This window comes from Cheilinus undulatus, linkage group 6, assembly GCF_018320785.1.
Source record: "Cheilinus undulatus linkage group 6, ASM1832078v1, whole genome shotgun sequence".
Taxonomy (NCBI): Eukaryota; Metazoa; Chordata; class Actinopteri; order Labriformes; family Labridae; genus Cheilinus; species Cheilinus undulatus.
In genome coordinates, this window is record NC_054870.1 from 33,654,888 (window position 1) to 33,680,170 (window position 25,283).

Below are 25,283 nucleotides of genomic sequence, written 5' to 3' on the forward strand. Positions count from 1 at the left end.
AGCTGTATCTGGGATGGTTTTGAGGGTTTAAAAGAACCCCCCTCAGCGCCAAAGGTTCGCAATCTGTTACTTTTTAAATAATGACAGCCAACAATTCTAAACTAATCCAACATTTCTGACCATGACTGTCCATTTATGCTATGTATATCTAGGGATGCATGCGGTTATCAAATTAGCCGGCACAGGATTTACAAGTCGATTAAACTAATTACCTAGCATTTTTTTTATAATGGTCTGTAATGCTCTTTTAACCTGTAATGAACCTCTAGCCACTAGAGGCCCCTGTAGCTTCAGTTAATCGCTGCTGCCTTCCTGTCTAGTGCTACATGGATGTAAACACGAGAAGCTTAGCGGTGGCTTAGCGGTTAGCGTGTTGTACAGCACAGTATGACAGTTTTTTAAAGTAATGAAGTGAAATAAAGTGGTGTGTAGGCAGTCGAGGGTTGAACTCAGTATAACTTCCACCCAAAGTGAAAAGAGGCCACACATGAAAGCACGATATTAATCCGCAAAGAGGAACAGAGGCTGGCGGGGCTAGCTTGTAATGTTAGCAGCGCTGTAGAGAGTGTATCAGGCTAACATCACACTCGCTAGCACAATGACCCTGTGAGGAATTTTGTGAGTTTTCTAAGGATTTTCTCCTCTTTAGACGGTCGGTTAAACGAATCATTGAGCCCCACTAACAACCGTGACAACTTTTTGTCCTTGTCCTTCTTTTTCATTTACTTTCCAGTCCTGTAAAACAGCTCACCTTGAGTAGGCCCTTATTTATTATATTCTTGTCAATTTTTTGCTGGCTTTTCTTTAAGCTTAAGTGGTGACTGAGGCCCTGTTTACATGAAAACGTTCTGCTTTGTTTTCTGTTTTCATTTTCAAATAGCTCCACATGCAGACATGTTTTGAAAACAGCATGAACACGAGACCCCAGGAAACACCAAACATGCTGTAGTATACATGCCAGACCAGAAGTTAATGGTGTGAATTTGCTATCAACAAAAACACGTGTATGCATTGAGACCCGTCCTTCCTCGGAGTGTGAGTACTACAGTGTAAGCATAAAAGATGGCAAGCACACAAACATTTGCATGGACTGACGATGAGCTGCTTCAAGTCTAAAACGCTGGTAAATTACAATAAATGTAGACTGGGAGACATGCCACCTGTATGTGGGCAAAAAAAACCCTACTCAAGCATGGCAACTGACTGCAACCATAATGCGCATGTGTGTTTTCATGTTGCGTTTTGCCTGTCTACATTGTGCTGCTGTAGGCAATTACCTAGTTTTCCTACAGTTGTACTGGTAGTTTAAAAAATCTGATTGGCAAGGATGGGTCCTTTTGGACCCTTCCAGTTACTTTGTTATAAAAGTAATGACAAATGAAAAATTATCAACATCTCAGACTTGACTTGTTTTGTCTTTGTTCACCCTCCTGCAGAATAAAACCACCTGCTCCCACAAGATGTGCTCTGTGCCTCAAGTGCAGCACCTTAATTTGAAGCTCAGAATTAATTAAAAAATGAGAAGACAGACTTCAAAAAGGGTCATCTTTTGAATAAAAAAGACACCTCTTCCTCTTACAATGCTGTCTATGAGCCTGTAGGCACTCTTTTCTTAGCACAGAAGTGGCTTTTAATGGCCGTGGGTGAGTCCATTTGACATCCTAGAGAGCTGAAGAGCTGGTTTTCAAAGCTGCCATTTGTCACCTGTGCATGTGCTTTTTCCTTTCCATGATCACGATCCAACACTCTGAAACATCTGGCACAAGACCAGAGACTTGTCCTGATCTCTAAAAAACGCCACATATGTGCCGAGCTCCTGTTGCACATGGCATCTCAGATACTCAAAACTGCAAGGCCATATCAATATCTACGTGCTCTCTAAGCTTGTTAACCCCTTCTGCTTCACACGTGTGCTACAACCTCTACAAAAGTACCTCTTCTTTTTATAAAAGCTCATTTTTATGGGGACTTCCTCACTGTTTTTAGGACACACAAACCTCCTGCCCTCCCTCCTTTCCACTCTCCTTTCTCATGACAGATGACTTCACTCACTCATTCTAGACACAGCCCTCAATAGGCCCCCCTTAGGCATGCACGCTCAGGGCAAATCCCCATACACACACATTACACACACAATAGGTGCCGCCGACCTTGTATAGAGGTTGTAGCCCTGCTAAAAACCCCCAAAAGCCTCCTAATCCTATTCCACCGGGCCAAGGAATAAAGTGAACCCTCCCTCATCTATTCAGCGCTGTGCCATTGTCTGGCTGTGACTAAAAAAGGCAAAGAATACATAAAAATCCTCAATTTAATGCATGACTTAGATCAAAATCTTCACAGTGAACTGAAACACATGCAGGCCTCTCTGAAACACATTTAAAGATGAGGTGGAGCACTATTTGTTTTGGCAGTGTTACATCCTCAACCGCTTTTTAACTGTTAGCTGTCATCACAGCAAATGCTCACAGGGAAACAGCCAGACAGTTTTTTTTTCAGTTATAGCTTGGACATCCTCCTTTGCCAATATCAAGTTTACCTTTAAAAGAACTGGTCTTTCTGGATTTCCCTTTCAGACTCTCTGTCCCTGGAGTTGTTGCTAAACTTGTTTGAATAGGTAAACCTGAAACAGGTGAGGGGATTTTCCAGAAGTGTTTGTTTGGGTGTGTTCTTACTCCAGAAATTCCTGCATAAAGAGTTAAGCCGATCTGGCTTAATTTTGCATCTACAGTGTCTAATAAGAAGCCAAGGCTAAGAGGTCTCTCATTGACCTCTCAGATGAGTGTCAGCCTGGTATTTGTTTCTGTATTAAAGAGAAGGCTTTTCTCCTGAGATTGAATAGCTGAAGCTGTCCAAAGACCACTTAATGTCAGCCATACGCTTAATCACATCTTTCATGGCTGGAAAAGTCACTCAGAGTTTGACTGCTAATCAAAAGCTTCAGCGACTTAGATTTCAAAGATTTAAATGCATAATAATCACAGTGTGCTTTTGTAGCTCCCACTGAGCATCGCCAGATCTTTATCGAGTTTTCTGTTGGGCTCCATGCCGTGTATTTTTAAAGGTACCATGTTTAATTACACAACAGAAGACGGAACAAGACTGCACCTGCCTGTGTGCAAGTAAGTTTAAAGGAAAGATCTGGCTCTGCATCAACTGTAATAACAAAAGTGTTTACACCCCAAATACAAAAAGATAAAGGCTTGTTTGCTGTCTAATGTGTGCTGTTGGGATAAATTGGGTCAGTGTTTCCAACGTTTTTATGCAGACCTGCCCACACAGCCTCCAGCCTAAGCTCCTGTCAGCAGTACTGAAATCAGATGTGTTCATTTGAATATAAAGAACAACGAATGCAAAAGAACATATAGGCTAGTGAAAGTAGAACCTCAGTTTCTTTCATATAACTGAACTGTAGATGTGTTAAATAAGTGTGATACACAGCTGGGTTGGGAATTAACTTTTTTTGCCACCTGCCATAGTGGCTGGTGGATTCAAAAATCTCACTTTTTTCACCATCTAGTTTGTATAAAAGCTGTTTAATAGATGGAAATGTTTCAACTATACTGGCATGCCCTCTGTTCTGTCCATAAATAGAGTAAAAGTTGACTTTTTGAAGCTAGTTTGAGGTTGGTAAGAGTTTCTACTGCAGTCATGCCCTCAGATGTAGTTCTACTGTAACTGCGACTAAACCTCAACTAAAAGGCAAGATAATCAATTTGTTGTTACAAGCTTATATTTTATCCATCTGTTTACTTATGCACATCAAAGCCCTTTAAAAACCCTTGCCTATACAAGTGTGATTCAAATAAAGGTAGTAAACCAGGTTCAAGACAGCAGGACGTTTTTAGAACTAAGGCATGTATGGGACTAAGCAAGCAAGAGAAAAGGTGTACAATTTGCTTTACAGGGCTCACCGAAATGAACACAAATTATAACGTTATCACAGTAATGTTATCTTCAGACCTGGCTCTGTGGATGATATGTAGGTCTACTTGGCTCTGCTTATAAAGTAAGTATACTAGGAATAAGCAGAACGCCAAAATTCAGCTCAAGATGTTTACTCTAACAAAATCTCTGTTGAGTTACTTTTATTTACCTGCCCCAGTGGGTGGTGGGATGCGCAAATTCACTTGACACTGCTCAAAAAGCTTCACATTTTGTCAGTGGTGGTTGCCAATTTCCAACCCTGATACATTTCCATATATCAGGGTGTGAATTTCAAGCTGTTCAATAAGGGACTACTTTTAAGAAATTAAAATATTGACCCAGTTTAACTTATTTCCCCAAATTCACCATTAGGCTACTTCAAGCAACTTTAACCTTTTCAAGCCAATTGTATCATATGTAATACATGAATTTCAATCTGATAAATTTTTAAAAAATGCCCTCCAGTGGATTATCAATTACCAGAAATGCCTGATGCATCAAATGGGATACAAAAAACATATATATGTGTGAAATTTTATGGCAATTTCCCTTTTTTTTCGGATTTCAAATGTAGGTTAGATAAACATCTCAGTGCCAAAAAGTGAGAATTTTCTAGCTATTAAGGTTAACCAGCACAATGGTTCTTCTAGGTAACATGCAACCATTTATCTGTTCCTCTTTTAGCTATCTATACCAGTGGGCCATTTCTTTTAACACACTGAAACACACTATCCCCACCCAAATCACTTTTTTACTGTTTTTTTTTTATCTTTTATAAAGCACAATGAGTCTACATTTGTATGAAATATGCTATACAAATAAAGTTGAATTGAATTGAATATAGCCACTCACACCAGTATAATGTTACATCTTGCTAACTTTAAGCCATACCAGTGCATCAGTGCATCCCCTAAAACTCTCCACATGGTTCAGGTCAGGCCAGTTGGCTGGCCAATCAAACACAGTAACACCACGGTCAGTAAACCAGTTTCTGGTAGTTTTAGCTCCACTGTGGGCAGGTGCCAAGTCCCGCTGGAAAAGGAAATCAGTTTCTCCATAAAGCTTGTCAGCAGGTGGACGCATGAAAGTTAAATTAATCTCTGAGATAAGTCTATTTATTAATCTGTTACATATTTCACTGTTCATTTAGTACGTTTAGCCATTTTTTACTATTAGTCACAATCTCTGTTTTATTCTGTGCATACTTGCTGACAGCCTCACACATAACAGGTGTTTCAAAGTAAAAAGAGGATGTTTCAGTTTAATTTAATTATAGATTTCCATTCTTTGAATTCTAGTTTGGTTCACAATAAGAACCTTATGTACATGGCACCCCTGTTGGGGATCACTGTTGTACAACACTGAGTGAAGACAGGTTTACTGAGACTATTTCAGCCATGCTCCTGCTATGTGCGTTGTTACAACAGCCGTTCTTTTCTCCCTACACGAAACCATGCAGTGAATGTCACTGTACACACGTAAACACATGTTCATCATTGAACAGCGGAGATAAACATAGGCCATTGTGTGTTTCAAGCTGTGTAATCTCCCCATTTTACAGGATTCCTTTCATATTTTTCTGTTGTTAAATGTGTGCTATTCTAACCCAGAATCCTTAGAGACCAAACCCAGAGAGAGGCTCTACATATTAAAATAGCGACTGTCTTTATCTCTGATTTTTTATTTTTTGCTCTTCTTTCATCTTTTTAAGAGGAAACTGTCCCGTAAAGTTACCATTCTCCTCACGACTTGTTTTGACTGCCGCACCACTCTCAAAAACAGAAAGTGAGAACGGCAGGAAGCCTTAAACACAAGAATAGAAATTATCTCTCGTATCCCAAAGTCGGCTAACTCTGCCTTGAAGATGATAAGGCGGCTAATAATAAGGGCCTCATACTTGGTTGTGGACACTCTTGACTGAGGAAGTAATTAAGTTCAAGCAGTTTATCAGTGGCTGACCGGAGATGTGCTGTCTCTGTGATAAAGGGGGAGCTGGTGAGGTATGCCCTTTCTCTCAAGTGTCCACCCCTCCTTCATAATTCATCCCCTCCTCCTCTGTCATACTCTCCTCTGCACCATCAACTTTCCACGGGGGGAAACCCAGAGCAGATTGAGGCTAAGAGCCACACAACTCTGCCATCATGTCACTCGTTCCTGCTCTGCTCAAATGTCCAATCAGTCTAATTTTAGCTCATGTTAAATTTGGCAGTGTGTCCCTACGCGTGCCACGATGTAGATCTGTTTGCACCGACCATGTGCATGGAAAGACACGCGCTCTATGTTTACCTTTTTGCGATGGTGTTACCGTGAGGCTTCTTTTTTACAGTGAGCAGACTCAGCATAGGATGGGCTATTTACACATCAAGGAGAGACACGTGATAAAGTTTTCAGAACGCTTTTCCTTTCATTGATTGGGAAATTAGCTCCATTTAGCATCTGGCATATAACTGAAAATGTTAGCAGAGCACACAGATAGGATACAATACATTAAATCACTGCTGCTGAGACAGTGTGTTATGCAAACACCAAGGACTCGTGGCAGCTCATTACTGCTATATGAGACTTTTATACAAGTTAACAAAGACTGAAGAGAAACTGGCTTCATCAAAGAGAAGCCTTTAAACTTTCTTTGTACTAAATAGCTTATAATAAAGTCCGCATTTTCACATGTTGGCTCCTTGTGGCGTTCTAAGACAATTTCACAGTAAAAAAATCAGCATAAAGAAAGAGAAGAAAGTAAATGTGGATCATTATCACAGAGCTCAAGACAGAGTGGGAGGCTCAAACACAGCTAAGCTTGCTGTTTTGCAGCTTCGTGTGCATCTCTTCACTGTTGCATAAAGCTGTTATGTTTCTCCTGCTCTACTGGCCTGCAGCTACAGTTCCCCCACTTAAAGCTTGGATAGGTTTCTAAACATGTACACATTGATGTATTCGTTCATATTGTGGGACTACAAGCCTCAGTACAGAGTGTGCATTAGATGAATGAGTTATAAAGCAGAGGAGCCGGAAGCTACCATTGGTTTACAGTGACGGGGATGATGAATGAGACGTGCACAGACAGTAAATATAAAATAAACCAGTGTTGTGCGGAGAAATAGCAAAATACCAAGTAGTGTATGATCTAGATTAGCTAACAATAATTGTAACTAAACTTAATAAATTATCAAAAATATGCTCGTCAAAATGGTTGATATTATGATACTTTTCAATATGTTTTACAGTAATACAATCCTTGTTTTGATAATAGATAGCATCATAGGTTCAACCCTTTATGGTCACCTTGGTAGACCAACTTCATGGCCTCCCCTAAATCTCTGTGTTACAGCAGAACCACACTGATTTTCCTCAGCCAATCAGTTGAGATCAGTCAACTTCACAGAAAGTGATATCACAGCATGTGACCAATAAGCATCAGCTCAGAGCATCTAAAACTTCCTGTTTCCTCCAGAACTTGCAAAAATCAAGTGTATAGCGTGAGTTAAGGCAGGCCACAGAGTCAAGCGCTGCCATGAATTTGAAATCAGCTGATTCGCTCTAAGTATGCTATTGGCTAATCGCACTCATGCTGCTGTATTCAAACTCTGCAAGCTGCTTTTTGCAACTCTTCTCCACCCCAGCTCCTCCTTCATGCTTTACTTGACTTAATCAATGCCATTCTGTTATTATTGGTGCCTACTCTGCTCTGGGTTTATTGCTGCTTCTCCCCCTGCCTTAGGCTTTCCTTATAGGCTCAGGAAGAGCAGGGTCATGTGCTGTTCCAGCTTAATGCTTTCCATATAGGCTTGTGGAAGGGGAGGATCCAAGAACAGCCACATCCTTTAATATAAATAAAAGACATGAGAGCAAATTAGTAAGTGCTAATGAAGAGGTTGTTTATAAACCACAGATTGTGTGTTTCTTGACACAGGGGTCCAAACTGAAAGCAGTTTTATGTCTCTTGATGATGAAAGATAATGAAACTCACACATTATAAGTGAATAGTTGTGCTAAATGTCATGATCGGTTTGTTTGTTAATGATTCCTTGCATTTACTGCAATTTTAGCCTGAAAAAGGAGGAACTATATTTGGTTTTATATATTTTTTGTAATAACTAACAACAAATTTTCTAATATTGGACATATAAGATTTGTATTATGCTGCCATTGTTTTAACAAGGCCTCAATACCCTTAGCTTTTTAGTAGTAGTAAAAAAGAAAAAAATCTGGTAGCAAGACAGCCTTGATCTAAATAAAAACCAAGCAAAAGCAGGCAGTAGGACAGTGCAGCTTGACTCATATTGAAATGCTAGCTCCACATTCAGGTGATTATATAATATTCCTTTGTTTTCTTCTCCACAGACAGTGAGATGGTCCCACTAGACTGCCTGCGTCCTCATTCTTTTGCTGCCGCCCACAGGGCTTCCATTCAGCAAAACACAGATGACCCTCGTCTTTCCATCAGCCTGTGTGACCTCAGCCTGCAGCAGCAGGATGCACATCTGGAGGAAGATGATGAGGAAGAGGAACGGCTTCAACCTTTAAGCTCCAACTCCTGCCATGTGCCCCAAAACTCTCAAAACTCTCAGCAGTGCTCGCTGCTGCCCAGCCATTTGGATACTGACTTGCACTTCCACTCGGTGCACGGCATCCATGTTACGGCACTGGATAAGCACACGGTGGCGCGGCTCGACCACCGCGGCGATGAGAGGACCCTGGTGTTCACCAGCCGCCCGATACGCTGTTCAGAGACAGTGTTTGTGAAGGTGAAAGCGGGTGCTGCGCGGCCCGGGTGCCTCTCTTATGGCGTGACATCTTGTGACCCGGCCACCCTGAGGCAGAGCGACCTCCCATCCAACCCAGAGTCCCTGGTTGACCGCAAGGAATTCTGGGCCGTGTGTAGGGTGGGATATCAGCTTCATGGTGGAGACATTTTGGGCTTTGTGGTGAATGCAGAAGGGGAGGTTATGATGAGCCATAACGGTATCGGTGCAGGGATGCAGCTGTGTGTTGATAACTCCAGGCCTCTGTGGATGTTCTACGGTCTGCATGGCACCATCACACAACTCAGGATCTTAGGTCAGTTCACTCTTCTGTCTTTGCTTTTTTTTATTTGAGAGCCAAATTAAGGCCAACATTTTTCATACTTTGGGAGATTTCCATTCCACATGGCTTAAAACAGAACAAACTTTTTCATTTCAAAGAGGATATAGACCTTTTCTACCTTTGACTTTATTTTTTTCAGACATACACAGACCACTTATTTCACATTTAATTAGGGATGTGATGAAATATCATGCCACGAGATCTAGCATAAAACATCACCAGTGGTCTTATTTGAATGAAAAGCACACTGCTATTGCTCCTGACACTTCAAAATAGCTTGTGTGGTAGAGAAATGGAGCACAGTCGATACTGTGATACAGCACTGACCCGCCCTCACCCCTCCTCACATGCTCATTTAAGCTACACAATACCCCCAGATGTTTCATTAATGTATAAGTACACACTTATTCTCGCACAGAGACAGCTTGCAAAGTGATGATTTTCTTTATTTCCTTGTTATCGCGTCTCAACTTTCCTCGATTAATCTCACTGTGTCTGTGTCATGTATCTATATCAAACTTAGTAGAACATAGAGATGAAAAAAAAAAAGATATTTAAATATTCTTTTTGGACAAGAATTTCCATCCTTTTGGACATTCTTTGAGGTTAAAGGATGACCAAAGAAACAACCTCAGTCATTAAAAAAACACTTTAAAGTTTAAAGAATGAGGATAATTAAAGAAAAAGACCTCAACGGACATAGATTTGTATGTTCAGCCTAAAACTCCACTCCAAAATTTACAGTCGATGTATGCTGAAATATACAGGCAAAATATCGGATGCAAGTATTGGCAGAAATTTTGATATCTGCTGATACCGATATTTACCAATACTCATGCCAGACTGTGCATTCCTAAACTATTAAGTGTTTTACCATGATTTTACTTCTTGTTTGCCAATCTAATTTTGAAAACGTCATAGGAGACAGAGCCCCGCACCCTGAATGAATAAAATGCATGACAGAGAAAAAAATCTATAAAGTATAGCAAAGATGTTTTAACAACCTGAACTTAGAGAAATAACTTAAAAAGACCCCAAGGCTAATTAAAACAGGTTCAATCACAGGATAAGAAATTAAAGATTAAAGATCTGAAATGACCCAGAGAAACAAGTTCAGTGATTTTTAAATAGCTTTGTAGTGAGTTCCAAGCAGACGGTGCAAAGCAGCTTAAGACAGACATACCGAGCTCAGAATGAATTAGAGGAACATGGAGGGTAAGCAAGTCATTAGTACATTCATAAGCTAGAGCGCAGGAGTTTGCTTGCAACAAAAAAACAAGAAACTGCCTAATAGTGAGTGCTGATGACGTCTGCTTTTGTGTCTTGGTTTTGAAACCTGTATCAGTATAATTTGATTATTGCCAGTATCGCACTATAGTTTTGAATTCTGATATCATCAAAGTGTTCCTGAACTGAAGTCTGATCCAAACATCCAAATTTCAGAGCTAAGTTTTCAGCTAAAGTCCTGTTTGGGGGGAATTCACTGGGAGGTCTAACTGCTGAGTCACACCTCTGGTTTTGTTTGAGATCAACTGCAGTTACTGCATCAACAGCAAAGAAAATGTAGCCTGCACATATCACCAGTTTCTCGTTAACATTTCTGCAAAAATTTAAAAATGTTATTAAACCGTGGTTTAAGAAACTGAAACATGCTCGACGGATCTTAACAGGAAGTGCTCTGGAACTTTCCATTCAGAAGTTAATGCAGCCTGTGATCCTTGAAAGACCTTTGGAGACTGAATTCCCACTCAGCCGAGTCATGAAATACTTTCTGTCTGGGCCGCTCTGACTTTTTATCAACTCATATATCGCTTGGGAATTTACATTCTGCCCCCACAGTTTGCATATGAATGTTAACTTTGTATCTTCAGTCGAACAGAATTTCTTTCTGTTCCCTTTTTTCCTGCAGATTTCACATGACGATATTGCAGCTTCACCTGAAGGTACCCTGAAGTTAATCACGCCTGGTGTTGCGATTCTGGCTCTCAGTCTGAGTCAGAATGAACAGAATTAGAACATTTAATGGCAAACAGGTTCAGGAGTTGAGGAAAAAGGAGGTTTGATGCCAAGCAGGGGAAGTTTTGGTGTAATTTTCCTCTTTGAGGGAGTATTCTTGTCAGAATTTGACAGAGAAAGTGAAACTAAACATGCTAACAAGCATGCAAATTGTATGGTGATGATCACAGGCTGAAAATATGCTCTTGGTGTTTAGTAGAGAAATGTCCCTGTTTGATAAAAGAAACTTCTGTTTCTTCCAAAGATCTGTGTTGCAGAGAAGCCTTAGTTGTTGTTTTAAGAACATACAGTATTCATTGTGCATCCAGTCAGTGTGTTGTAGCATTTTCACCTTTTTCTAAGAATTTGAAAGACACAGCTGAAGTGGAAAATATTGCTAAGAGTTTATTTTCCAGGACATTTGGCAGCAGACATCTCTGCTAAAGACATAAATATTCTACTGCACATTTTGTGCAATCCTTGGTTTGAAATATTTAGCATAGCTGGTTCTGTTTTCAGAGCCCTACACTTAAAGGTTTTTAAATTTCTATATTTCATAACATAGAGATGTAGCATTTCCTGGAAAATATATTAGATTGTGTTATGACGCATTGGAGAGTGCTGCCAGTACTGCGTGAAGAAACTCATCTTAATTCTTTGAAAACATATTTCACAAAAGAGCGGTCTTATGACTGGATTGATAACGATTATGTTGAAGAACGTTTCCAAGTTATAATCTGATGTTATCTGGTTTGTTGTCGATTCTTGTCATTCTTTCTCCTAATTCATTTATGGATACCCATTCCTCTTTTTCTCTCTTTCATGTGTTCAGTCAGACTGAGGCTGAGGAGGTTATTTCTGTCCTGCGTGGGCTCCCAGCAGCCAGCGTTATGTATCAGGAGGAGGGGGGCGCTGTGATAGCTCCCTATGATTCCCTCCGTATGCATTATTAAAATGTAATTGCACAGAGGTTAGAGATGCTGGGTTTCCACCCACAGCCTGCTCTCCTAACACTGCTCCCTCCAATCATTTTCTGTTCTTCATCCTTTCCTCTTTCCCCACGTGTTTTCTTATTGAACCCCCCCTCCCATCACGACTGATTCTTTGGGGTATGAACGTTCTCCGAGTCATTACCCACTCCAGCTGTGGGGAGTGCGTTTGTGACGTCCCCACTCACCCACTTGCTGCAGCCACACGCTACAAGTTGCCATGGAAACATCTAGCCAGTGAGGCAAGTGACAGTTTGTCATGGCTGGGTGTTGTAGAGGCTGTGAAGTGGAACAGATGGGAGTCTGTTGCTCTCACATGGTCATTTTATCCACGTTACCAGACAAAGATTGTATTATTTCGTTTTAGATACTCAGAGCCAAAAGCAGCCTATAGTAGTCCTGAATTTCCTCAATGCAGGTGTCCTATCGTGGGTTCACACCTGCTCTGTCTGTATGGACTCAGCTGGGTGCATGCACATAAATGGTGCATGTATGTTAAGTGAAGACTTATTGGCTGACACTGCAGCTCCCTTCAGAATTATTACGCATAGCTATATCTTTTAACTCAGTGGGAAAGGGAATACAGTCACAATTAGTGATGTCCACATACTGACCGTTTGGATCTGCGGAGCAGACAGATGCTGCAAGAGACAGTTTTGCACCTGAGATCATTTTTTTGTTAATAATATCAGATACATGATGTTTTGAAATAGATCATAGGAGTGCAGTCTCCCAAAATACATACATTTAGGTTCAAGGTTTGAATAGCCAGGGAGCTTTCACTGAATATGAAAAGCTCCTTTTTTAAACAAATCACACATAGTTAAAGATTATTTAAAAAAGTTCCTTAAATGACCCTGTGGGGGTTGTGAGAAACCTAGAGGGGCGATACCTTTCCAAAAAAATGATATATTTCACCCATTATTATGAAATTGAATGATTTTAGTTAAAAAAATCATTTAAAATAAAGCCATAGTCATTAGTGGAAAGTTATGGTGAAATGAAAGTAATCAATAAAAAGTCCTTAAATGTTAATTTACATATGACAGCTATAATGAAGTAGTTGGTTGCTCTTCAAAGACACACAGACATAACCCGTGGGTTTTTAAATGTTGTATGTCCACTCAGTGCAACAGTCTGTACAAGGAGATTGTTGGTATTCCGTTTCCAGCTTGGATATCTTTAATATTTAATTTTAAACTATGTTATGTCAGTGTTAAGGAAGACTTTTTAGTGAGTGAGCCCACCTCAAGGGACAGTAGGGGTCCCCGGTCTCTGGCACTCTGAGATACTCTGAGACAAAGTTCATGCAGCAATTTACCCTTCATAACATCAAGAAGATCAGACCCTACCTGACAAAGCATGCAACACAGCTCTTGGTACAGACTCTTGTAACATCACAAACTGATTACTACAACTCGTTAATGTAAGGCCACCCTGCATGCACATTCAAACCTCTGCAGATGATTCAGAACGCAGCAATACGTCTGGTCTTCAACCAGCCCGACAGCACATGAAACTACACGGTTCATCTCTTATTCAGTTCATTCATCATTGCCTTTAATGCAGTTAATAAGGTAGTTTTCACTCCTGATAGTCTGGGGGACTCTGCCCGTTTTGGAACAGAAATTGCAACACTGTTGCACTTTCCTTTGGTTTGCATTCACTCTGCTCTTGGTCAAACAGACAAAATCGTCTGAACACCTACAACCTCTCTCCGTTAGGGGTGCTGTCGTCACAAACGGCGACCAAGAAGAAAAAAAGGCATAGAGGAAGACGAAACTGGAAATTCATCTCTTTCTGACTGTCTTTTCTCCACAAAGACAATGAAAAAAAACACAGAATTTTTGCTGTCTTGGGGTTTCTACTTTTGCTTTAGGGCATTATGAGCAGTCACCGAGGCGGTGAGCTTTCATGCATGTCGTTCTTTACATGAGACGAATACATCAGCTCCGACTACGACGTGTTGCTATGGCTACACAGATGCCAAGCGTGGTACCGACATGTATTTGAGTATATTAAATCACATATAAATCTGTAAATCATAACACTTTATGCCACTTCCCACATTTGGTTCACAAGTTTGTCCGTTTTGCTTTCACACCTCAAACGAACCGCACCAGGGTTCATTTTGAAGCGGACCGAGACCCCCTTATTTTCAAGCCGACCAGAGTCCGCTTGTTGTGTCCTGAAAGTGCTCTGTTTACCTGGAATCCCTCATCCAGGTCTACACTCCATCTCGCCCGTTACGCCCGGCCAATGAAAGGCGCCTGGTAAGTCACCTAGAAACCTTGATATAGGCAAGTGAACAGCCACTTTCTCTTTCCAGAGTTAAAAGAAGACCACGTTTAAAGGAGAATTAATAATTGACTCCTAATAAATGTAACAACAGTTTGAAGGTAAAATAAGCCATTTGCCAACAAGTTTGCTTTTTAAAGCTTGTAGATGCTTTTGCACCTTATGATAAAGTCATCCTCCATATATAAACATTGAAAAGCCTCCTGTTATCGAACATGGACTACCCACGCAAGGCTAAGCTTGTGATGGTAAGATGGGATCGCTTTTACCAGTAGTGATTCAGATTGAGCTAACACACATTACAGTGATAACCTGGCTTCAAAGGTATTGGGGAGGGATTTGGCTTTTATGATTTGTGTTGTTTTTGAGCTCTTCCCCTCCCTTTTAAAAAACATGCCAACTTCTTTGAGACACACCAGAAAAATAAATAACCTGATGCAGCGTGGCAGGGATCTCTATATCTGATTAACCAGTGTTGAAAGCCACTGTACACATGCTGAACCACAAATAAGCCTCCTGCACTGCCTGTATGTCTACAGACATTCACATCCTCATTCCTGGTGGAGCAGCCAGCAGTAAATTCATAATAGGAGCAGAGATGAAAGGTCCCCTTGATGAAAGGGTACATGAATAGACATGAAGGTTATCCATTCTTCCTTATTAGAGTTGACCAAGACATTTGCTAACAGCCGGGCTGTCACATAGCTCACGTTAAGTAGGCAATGGAAGGTTGAATAAATGCTACTCTGTGCATTCATGGCTCTGTATCCTCTCTAAAATATGATAATACGAAGAATAAATGAATAGATGGCGCTGAAAATGCATGTCTCAGCAGAGTTGACAAACAAATTGATCCCGGTGCCAACCTAAAAGCAAACTAATTATGGGAAAGTTTTTGTATAGGCTAGCACAAGCCCTCTGTTCTTGTATACTCTCCATCTCTGGTGGGTTTTTAGCATTACTATCTTGACTTGGTCCCAATGCAGCACTTTGATGATTGGATTCATTCTGTTTAGACAACAGTACTGAAGGTTTTTCAACAGTTTCAATCTTCTGCTCTTAGGATCAAATTTTGGGCTAGGATGTAAACCACCATTATTAGCGTAGTGACACATGGGGTAGTTTGTTTGGGCCAAGTAAGCTGCCAGTCTGATGGTGTAGTGTATTTTTGCCGTGGTCAGTTGAAGGACAATGTGTAAACAACAATGTCATGTGCCTGCCAGGCAGACTAGACCAGGATTTGTCCGTGGAATCGGGGTCAGCATTCTCAATGAGCTGCCAAAATGAAAACCGATGCCAGAGCTGATGGTTACGGGGCGTGGATGGGGACAGATCACACGGGACCGACAACAGATAGTCCGTGGAAGCATTTTGTACCCTTCCCAGAGGGATCATGGGCTCAGAAAGGAGGACAGGCAGCAGGGGTTTGGCATCTCTGATGAGTCTCCACCAACTTACCAACTCACACTCACCCACACACAGACGCTGTGGATGCACAAGTCATCTGCTTGGTGATAGAAAAGATTTAATGTGATAGAGAGAGAGTGACAGACTGAGACAGTGAGAGAGATGCAACAAGACATCCTCTCACTAATTATCAGCTCTGGCTAACTTCTCAAAGATGTACAATGTGAAAGATGGAAATACTGGATCCCCTGGTAATGCTTTTCGTTTGAAGCCTTTGAGCAGAATAGTTTGTTTTTAACTTTCTTTCAAGTTTATACAGCCTAGATTCTGGTACCAGGTATCCATGGGAGTTGTACCACATAATGCAACAGTCCATTATCCCAATTCATCATCTATCAACAGAACTTGTTTTTCAATAGTTTTTTCACTCTAGTATGGAAGAGTACTCTGTATTGTCCAATATTGTAGTCCAGGAAAGTTGGTTTTGGAAAGAGACAAATGGTTTCAGACCAATTGCAACCTCATGTTTTTGAAAATGAAGACAGTGAACGAGCAGAAACTGTAGTTCCTCAAGTGTCCACTTGAGGCAGACTGCAAAGTCCTTTGAAGTCCCATCAACTCCCATACTGAAATGCCCAATTTCTACCACAGAAGTTCATATGTTTACAGCCTGGTTGAGCACATATTTTGTCAGATTAGCTTATGTCTTCATTGGTAAAAACTGCACTCGGGCTGAATTTATTATTACCCAACAGTTCTGATGATATTGTTGTAGCTCTTAGCTCAGAAGCTTAACCCTCTGAGACCAGTGTACGACATGAAGAGACACAGGTTATTCAGAGTAAAATAACTTTTCAATCAGGGCCGCTTACTTCATTTCCCCTTAAACAGCCTGTTGTGCCATTCTGTTGATGCTATCCATGCCTTCGTAGTCCATACGGTAGCCTTATAAGCAAGTCTGGAACTTGGCTTGACTTTCCGGGGCATCTAAAAATTAAATCCACACTGGTAACTCTGATATTTAACGTCTTCTTATCAACTTTTTTCATCCATTTTTCCAATCATTTCTGCCGCTAACATAGCATTAGCCACCATATTGTCTCCCACAATGTTTTGTGACATGCTCTGACAACCAATAGCGGGCTGTTTAGTTGTGGTGCCATGCTGCATCAAACTGTGTCATTACACTTAGATCCTGGAAGAGCCAGCTTGAATAGGTAATGGAGAGAAAAAGAGACAGAGAGCCTATAATGTGGCCTTCTTTCTCTCAGCAGACAGGAACTGCTTTGAATAATGGCTCAAATACAAAAAGCGCAAGGACTATTTTTTTTTTTTTATATGTGAATATTTTGCTGACTTTGGTCCCTAAGAGATAAGAGAGTAAGTGTGCTAAAAGAAAGTCTCAGTCATTTGGTTTACTGTGTGTCACATATAAAAATCTTTTGAGTTTGTATTTATAGTCCCATAACTTTTTTTAAAATTCAAGTGATAGGTGGTGAAGCACATATAAAAAATAGGATGTTTGGAGCTTGACTGTGTAGTACAGGGTTGTCATTTACAAGCTTTTAAGACAGTAAGTCCAGGCAAGAAATAATTGTCACAATATGGCAGTCTCCATCCATGGGCTTTGAAACTTTGCATCAGAAACCACTGGATGACATCACCAATACATGTATATTTTATACAGTCTTTGGTGATGTCATCCCTGCTCTCATAGATATGTAGCGATGCCAGCCAGATACATCATCCTGAATGACCTCTGATGTCCAAATTCTTACTCTGAAACTTTAAACTTCTGACTCTGAAACTCCAGTACCCTGAGTTACCAACTTATAGTAAGTGGAGTGGGTCAACTTAGACTGCAGCTGTAACCTAACTAACTAAATCTTTGTTTTCTCTTCTGTACCTCCAGGCTCATCTTTACACCTAGACCTTCGAGGCCCATCAGTCCCCAGCTCCCCCTCCTGCACACCCAACACCCCCACAATGTTTTGTGGTGGAAACTCAGACTCCAACCTTAACATGAACATCAACCTCAATTCAAGCCTAAACAGCAACTACAGCGCTGTCTTTTCTTCCTCTACAGGTTGGTCCAAGCGATCTCATGTACTCCTTTGTCATCTCAAAAGATCTCAATTTGCCATCTTTTTTTTAACTCTGGGGTGTTGTCCTTCTTTTCAGAGAATTAGGAAAACTTAATTGATCTGATTGTTCTGTGACTGAAGAGCTATGAAGCCTAAATGAGTTTGTGTTTTCTCTTGTAATGAAAGGTCATTGCCTCCATTCAAGCACTGACGTATGCCATGTATTTCCTCTCCATATTTTCTCTTTTTTTTTTCATCTCTGTTGTTGTTCAAATTTGTTTGTGTAAGAACTTGATTAAAGTGCAGACTTGAACCAGCCAGGAGCACACAAACACTGACTGAACACTGAGCGAGACGTCAACTCTCCATACGCATGTTTGCACATCAAGCAAATATTTACCTTGGTGATGTGAAGCAGTGGTCCTGACATCACTGCTGTGTAAAGCTGCAGGCTGTATGAGAGAGAAGCTCGTGAACAGAATAGAAGAGAAGGAAATAGAAGAGAAAACCCTTCCTTTTAATACAGTTGTACTACTAAATTAGAAAACTCAACTCCAAAAAAGTTAGGGCGCTTTGTTAAAAAGGAATAAAAAAAACAGAGTTTTCAGGATTTAAATCTGAAAGGGAAGATATTTAATTTTTAAACTCATAAACTTTTGTACTTTTGAAAGTTTAAATATACATGAACGTTTTGAATATGATGCCTGCAACACACCCCAAAAAGGTTGGAACGGTTGCATGTTTGCCACTGTGTTACATCACCTTTTCTTCTCATACCACTCTGCAAGCGCCGGAGGTCTCAGCACTGCAGAGTTTCTGTTGTTGTATTTTACACTTCCTAATGGGCTACACATTTTCACTGGGAGACAGGTCTGGACTGCAAGGGGGCCAGTCTAGTACCTGTACTGTTTTACTGCAGAATCATCAGTGTCACTCCTATAGTGTTAAATTTAACACTTTTTCTGAGTTTTATAATTCTCACAGGCTCTGAGTTAAATTTACACTTGGTAAGATATTTAAGTTATTTCTGTTAACATTAAAAATAAGTCAATGAATCACTGAAATATGAAGAAACAACTGATTTTAAGTTCCATATAAACAAAACTTCAGTTTGTTGCGGTTTGGTACTGTGCCATACCAAACTGAACCAGACCACTCAACAGAAACGATCCATTAAAGGAGCTCAGGCCCAGAGAAGTTGGTGGCACCTCTGGATGTTTGGATATGTTTTAGATGCAGCTTCACACTGTGTTAACACACAATGGTTTTCTGAAGTCTTCTAAAAGATCACGTTGTAATATTTGTCAATCAATGAACATTTTTGGAATTGAGGTGTAGAAATGCTTACCTCATAGTGTACAAGAGGCATCCACAACTACAAACAACTAATATCTTTAATATGTTTTACTTTTATTTCAGGTACAACCCCAAGCTCTCCATTCTCAAGCCAGCCAAACTCCCCAACCTTCCCGTCCAGCTCGGGCTCTTGGAGTGACGAATGCACCATTTGCTACGAGAATGTTGTGGACACCGTCCTCTATGCCTGTGGACACATGTGTCTCTGCTACGCCTGTGGACTCAAGCTAAAGAAGATGGCCAACGCCTGCTGCCCCATCTGCAGGAGGACAATCAAAGACATCATCAAGACCTACCGGAGCACATAGGACTGAAATCTTTGTCAGGATCAGCACAAGAGGTTTTCAAAGCCATTCAGGACTTTTTAAAGAAAGACACAGCACAAGCGAAATTGTTTTTGTGTGCAGTGTGGCTCAGGTACTCTACAGCAGGACTTTAACTCCATTATGTAAACATTTTATCTAGGTTTTGTCTAAAGCGCATCCTTGAGAATCTCACATTGGTTTCTACCAGTGACCCTTGAGATGAGATTCCGCAGAAATCAATGTGATTGTTGGAAACCAAATATGTACTACTTTAGTAATTGCAGAAAGGACCAAATCCTCTTTGACCTACCACAATTTAATCCAGGGACTCTGATCTGTATGTCTATGGAAGAGAGAGTAATTGGAAGAGACATTTGACCTATTTCTCTCAGAGCCAAGGCATGGTAGCTCATGCACAAATGCAGGCAAATGACCATCAACTGGCAAAGCAAAGTTTGTATCTAGCTGTGCTGAAAGTGGAAAGAGACATGGGGTCATCATGTACCTTCTGTGGTAAAATTTGGTGTTCTAAACACACTTTTAAATCCTATTTTTTCATAGAAAAAGCTGCGACCTATATGGTGGTGCATCCAATATACCAGAGACATTGCTGTCGTGACCATGGTTGCACACATAGCACAAAATCTGACACAATTCAAAATTCGCCCAAAATTATTCTTATTGGAAGTGAGAGTGATCATACAGTGGATTCAGAAAGTATTCAGAGCCCCTTAACTTTTTCCAATTTAGTTATGTTACAACCTGATGCTACAGTTAAAAAAAACTTTTTATTCTCATTAATCTACATTATAACAAAGTTTGCAAAAAATTCTAAAATTCTGTTTTTACCCAGTCATGATGGACCATGGAGTGCGGATCAGTATGAACCAAAATGTATTTTTTCAGCTGTAGCATCAGGCTGCAACATGACAAAAATAAATAAATTAAGGGGGTCTGAATACCTTCTGGATGTGCAAAGTTTGAAGAAAATCCCTGTAAGAATTCTTGAGATATTGCCATCATGAGCAAGGTATGCACACAGACACTATTACCTTGACATTTTGACCATTGACCTCCAAAGTCAATTAAGTTTATCCTTGAGTCAGGACGAACATTTGTGCAAAGTTTAAAGTACATCCCTCAAAGCATTCTTAAGATATTGTGTTAACAATCAAGGGATGAACATGAGGCACACTGACCTTGAGCTATAACTTATGACCTCCAAAATGCACTGAGTTAACCAATAAGTCAAAACAGAAGTTTGTGCAAAGTGTGATTAAAATCCCTTAAAGTGTTCTAAAGCAGGGGTTCTTAACCTTTTTGACCTCTGGCCCATTCAAATTTTAACACTGAATTGGTAATCATACTCTTGATTTGATTTGTATTTAATAACTACATCTAATGTACCTACAGGTGATCAGATGGAAGAGGATAAGGGAAAAGAGACACGAGCGCTGCTGTGCTCCTGTTAATGTATGAGTATTTAAGACAATAACAGAGAGCCATGCCTGTCTCTACAGCCTTATGCCTCATATCAGTGAATATGTGAAATTATACCTCATTATTGGATGATGCGCTGTTAATAATAACAAGGTTTCACTTTATTCTCGTCATTTTGACTTTAATCTTGAAATTGTGTTTCAACTTCCTTCTCGAAATTTCGACTTTATTCTCGTTATTTCGACTTTAAGCTCGACTTGCCCAAAATAATTTTATCCATCAAAAATGGCCCTAATCCACTTGCGTACTTTCATCTTCATTTTTTCGCTTAACAAACCTATTCATAACTTCTGCTCCAGACTCGCGGCTGTCTTCCTCTGCTTGTTTGAGCTTGTTAGTCAACTGACTGACACATAACTGCCACCAAGTGGCAGGGAGATGTATTACAACTGAGTGTAACGCAGCCAATACTTACTCCTCGTGGCCCTCACGGCCCACAGATTTTTTTTGGTGGCCCACTAGCAGGCGCTCGCGGCCCAACCATGGGCCATGGCCCTATGGTTAAGAATCACTATTCTAAAGTACACAGAAAAGCAAGGGATGAACGAGAGGCCTAAAGACCTTGACTTTTGACTTATGCACACTAAAATTAAAACAGTTCATCTTTGGGTAAGGGCTTACATTTGTGGAAATTTAAAAGAAAATCCCTTGAAACATTCTTGAGATCTTGTGTTAACAATCAAGGGATGAACATGAGGCCCAATGACCAACCAGTGACCTTCAAAATGTATACAGTTAAAAAATAATCTAAAACTAAAGTTTGTACAAATTTTGATGAAAATCCCTTAAAGTGTTCTATGCATATTAAGTTTTTTTAAGATTATCCAGGAAAGCAAAGTATAAACGAGGCCTAACAACCTTGACCATTGATCCATGACCTTTAAAATTTAAGCAGTTCATCCAAGTTTGGCAAAAATTGAAGTGCTTTTGAGATATGGCATTCAAAAGAATGCCCCAGTTGGCCGGATGGACAGACATGCATGCAGACAACCTGAAAACAGAACCCCTCTGGCGTTGGCAATCAAGGCATGAAAAAGATGGATTGACAAGTAAAAAAGCTTGTGGAGAGCTCGTTTGATTGACAGACTTCTTCAGTTAAAGACAACAAGTGACCAGCAGAGGCGGGCAGAGTGTCTTGCTAATGGGGCTTTTACGTAACACTGAGCGGCCTGGCTCTACTTGGTTTGACTTGGTGTGGCAGCCCAGCAATGCAGGGGGTTTGCTTTTTCAAAAAAACGGAGCTTTGATGGCGGGTCTACAGCTGATGACGGGATGTTGTGAGATGATGCCAATAAATGGTGTCGCCTCAGCAAGCATTGTTTTGTTCCACCAGAAGAAGAAGCTCTATTTTTTTCTTCTTCTTCTAATGGTAATCTCTCAATTATTTCAAACTTTGGTGCAGCAGTTGGTGCTTAAACAGATCTTTGAGGCGTCCCTGAATGATGACAAACCCCTGTGACAGCACTGTGGCATGCTTGGAGGCGGGGCACACATTTATTAGAGGTGCAAGCTCTCGATGGCAAAAACAGGTGGTACAAAAAGAGCTATCCAGCGACAAAAAAAAAGTGTATGCTGTGGACTTTGTTGAACACAGTAGAAATAGTGATGCAGGAGCCTTTTTCCCCTGGCCCTAAAACCAACTGCAGCTTATATACCAGTGCAACCTGGATTTCCTGGTAAATGCAGAGTTCACCAGAGTTAAACGCCACATGAAGCAAAGATGAATATTTCCTTGACGGCGGTTAAGTGTAAGCTGTATTGGTCCCTTAGGTTGCATAGATTGGATAACAACAGAAGTGATGACTCTCTAATGTGAGCTTGTTTTAGAAGAACTTTAAACTGCCCAGAGCTGAAGAAGAGAGGAGTAAAATAAATCTGTGGTTTAAATGATTGCTCTTCCGCTGCTTGCTTGAAATCACAGGGCCAAAAAGAGTTGTTAAGCGTAACAATCAATTCTCTGAGTTTCTAATTTTGAGAGAAAGACAAAGCTTTGAGGAATGGTAAAATGAGTTGAGTTTTTGTGCTGAAACTTTGAAAAAACCCTACCCTCACCCTAACCCTAACCCTAACCATTAAATCCCATCCAGTGTTTAAAATACAATAAATTGCCTTAACCTAAAAGGAAACAACTACGAGTGACATATAGAAAGTGTTTTGTCGGATAATCTCCTTCCTTCTGCGGTAGTTCTGTAAACTTAAAGCAGGGCTATATTCTGCTGAGAGTGAAAAAGAAAAAGTGTTGTCACCATAGAAGGTCAAACTCACAGCTGAATGAGCATGTGAATCAGTGATGAAGGAGTGAGGGAGGAGGTTGGAAAGAGGATGTTGTGTGTTTGGGATAAGACAGAAGAGGAAGGGCCACGGTTTGCCATGCGTCTGCATAATGTTTCACACAAAAAAGTTTTTTTCTCACTTACGCACAGCAGATACATCATGAAGTTTGTATGAAAGCCTGTAAAATGTGCTTGCATGTCCTGGTTCTTGGCAGAGGCCTTCTCTGGCTGCTGCAATTGGAAAAAAAAAATCAAATAAACATTGGTGGGCAGAGGAGTATTTTTAAAAACCCAGAAAAGCAAATCAAACTTGTCCTCATTGCAAGAAACCCTGGGATGGCTTTGTATCTTCAAGTTACACATTTCTCTTTCATATGTACATTAAATAAGAATATCTGCTTTCAGTTACTTCAGTGGAAAATAAATGTGTGTGCAGTCAGTGACAAGGACATAGCTTGTTATTGTGGGACATTGTGAAAATTTCTTTGCATATCAGTTTCTGAGTGCTGCTCTCTGTCAGTAAAAGCATACTCCAATGACATTTTTAGTTCCCATGCATTATGTACTGCTTTTGAATCATTAGGAAGCTATTTCCAGGTGTTATATTGGCCTTGCTGAACATTGCTCAGTAATCTGTGAAGTAGTAAGTACTGATTTCTCGTTTTTTTCAAGTGTTGGAGCTTGCCATCTCGCCACTTAGGAGGGGAACTTAGCTGTTCCATTGTACAATTTCTGAGTATGTTTTCTTGTGTGCCTTTTAAAGAGAAGTCTGGACAAACTCTGGTCTGTTAAGGCTCCTCGCAGTGAAAACCAGGAGGAACTCTGAGGTTCATATTCATCGAAAAGTCACTCTGAATTTGGTTGTGATGTGAGCTGGTGAAACCGCACAACCTACCAACGCAAAGCTGTCATGTTTGGCAGCAAAAGAAACATTTTCAGTGTGCTTAATATCAGTGTGTGACTTGATTCACAGCTAAGATAAAATGTTTAAATATGCCTTTTCCCCTTTCACCTGGTTTTTAATACTGGAAAATCTTTTGCTCAGCCTTAAAAGATATACTCTTTTCTCTGACCAAATATGACTTAGGATATGGAATTGTGCAAGATTTTTGATAGAAAAATAGTATTGATGAGTATATTAATGTACAGTATGAGGTTTATTTATTTTGTCAATGCTACTATAAAGGATTACCACTGTTTGTTTTATATGTTTGGCTATGGTGTCCATAAAATAAGACTATTCTTTATTTTATTGTTGCATAAAAAAAGGTTATGGAAGAGTTTAATCCCTCGATAGGGTTGGTAAATTTGTCCATCTAAATGAACAGTCTGATATTTTGGAAAATATGCTTCATTACTCGCTAAAGGGGAGTGAAAGATTCCCAGAATGCCTTTGGCAGTATATGGTTTTCCACCATTTTGCATTGTTTCAGTAGCGCCAATTCATAACCCACTTTATCTCAAGACACTTTACATGTTGTTTTCAGTGAGATCTAAACAGATTTTGTAAGTGTAGGAAAGTTTCCACCTAAAAGTTTAACATTAAAATGTCAAATTAACACAGCATAACTGCACAAGTAATCGTTTCTCCAAAAAAAAAAAAAAAAAAAAAAAAAAAAAAAAAAAGTATTTCCACCACTTAAAAAATTAGGCATAAGTAGCCTATTTTCAACTTGTTTGTTTTTACAGTGTAGGCTACTTTTAGGGTGCTTTTTAATTGGTGCTTTTATTCAAGTTCTCCATCAAATAATACTTTTTTAAAAGTTTGACAATTTGAAATGTTTAATCTTCAGAGATTTATCACCTGCATGACATTTCTGAACTGCAAATGTCAAGTAATCACAGTTAGCAATTAGCTACCATAGCAGGGCAATATTATACCTAAAAAGCATAATATTTTCATCAGGACGAACCAAAATCGAGCTTTTCAAGAGTCAATATTGCACGTTAATTCATCAGACAGATCTACAAGATACTTGTATAGCACCTTAAATCGCACTCTTCTGTTGGTGTACTTGAATAAATCACCCTTTTTTGATTGAAATGCACTGCTGCTGCTAACACATT

The 25,283-nt window shown here is 40.1% G+C and overlaps 1 protein-coding gene across 1 annotated transcript in view; it reads left to right on the plus strand.

The window, feature by feature from the left end:
* LOC121510712 (E3 ubiquitin-protein ligase NEURL1-like) overlaps window positions 1-19,457 on the plus strand; it is a 56,687-nt gene extending 37,230 nt beyond the window's left edge. The window contains exons 4-6 of the mRNA XM_041788897.1: window positions 8,266-8,982; window positions 17,611-17,784; window positions 19,202-19,457. Of these exons, the coding sequence (XP_041644831.1) occupies window positions 8,266-8,982; window positions 17,611-17,784; window positions 19,202-19,446 (1,136 nt within the window). The 3' untranslated portion in view covers window positions 19,447-19,457. The remainder of the gene's footprint in view (window positions 1-8,265; window positions 8,983-17,610; window positions 17,785-19,201) is intronic.
* The last annotated feature ends 5,826 nt before the right edge of the window (window positions 19,458-25,283 follow it).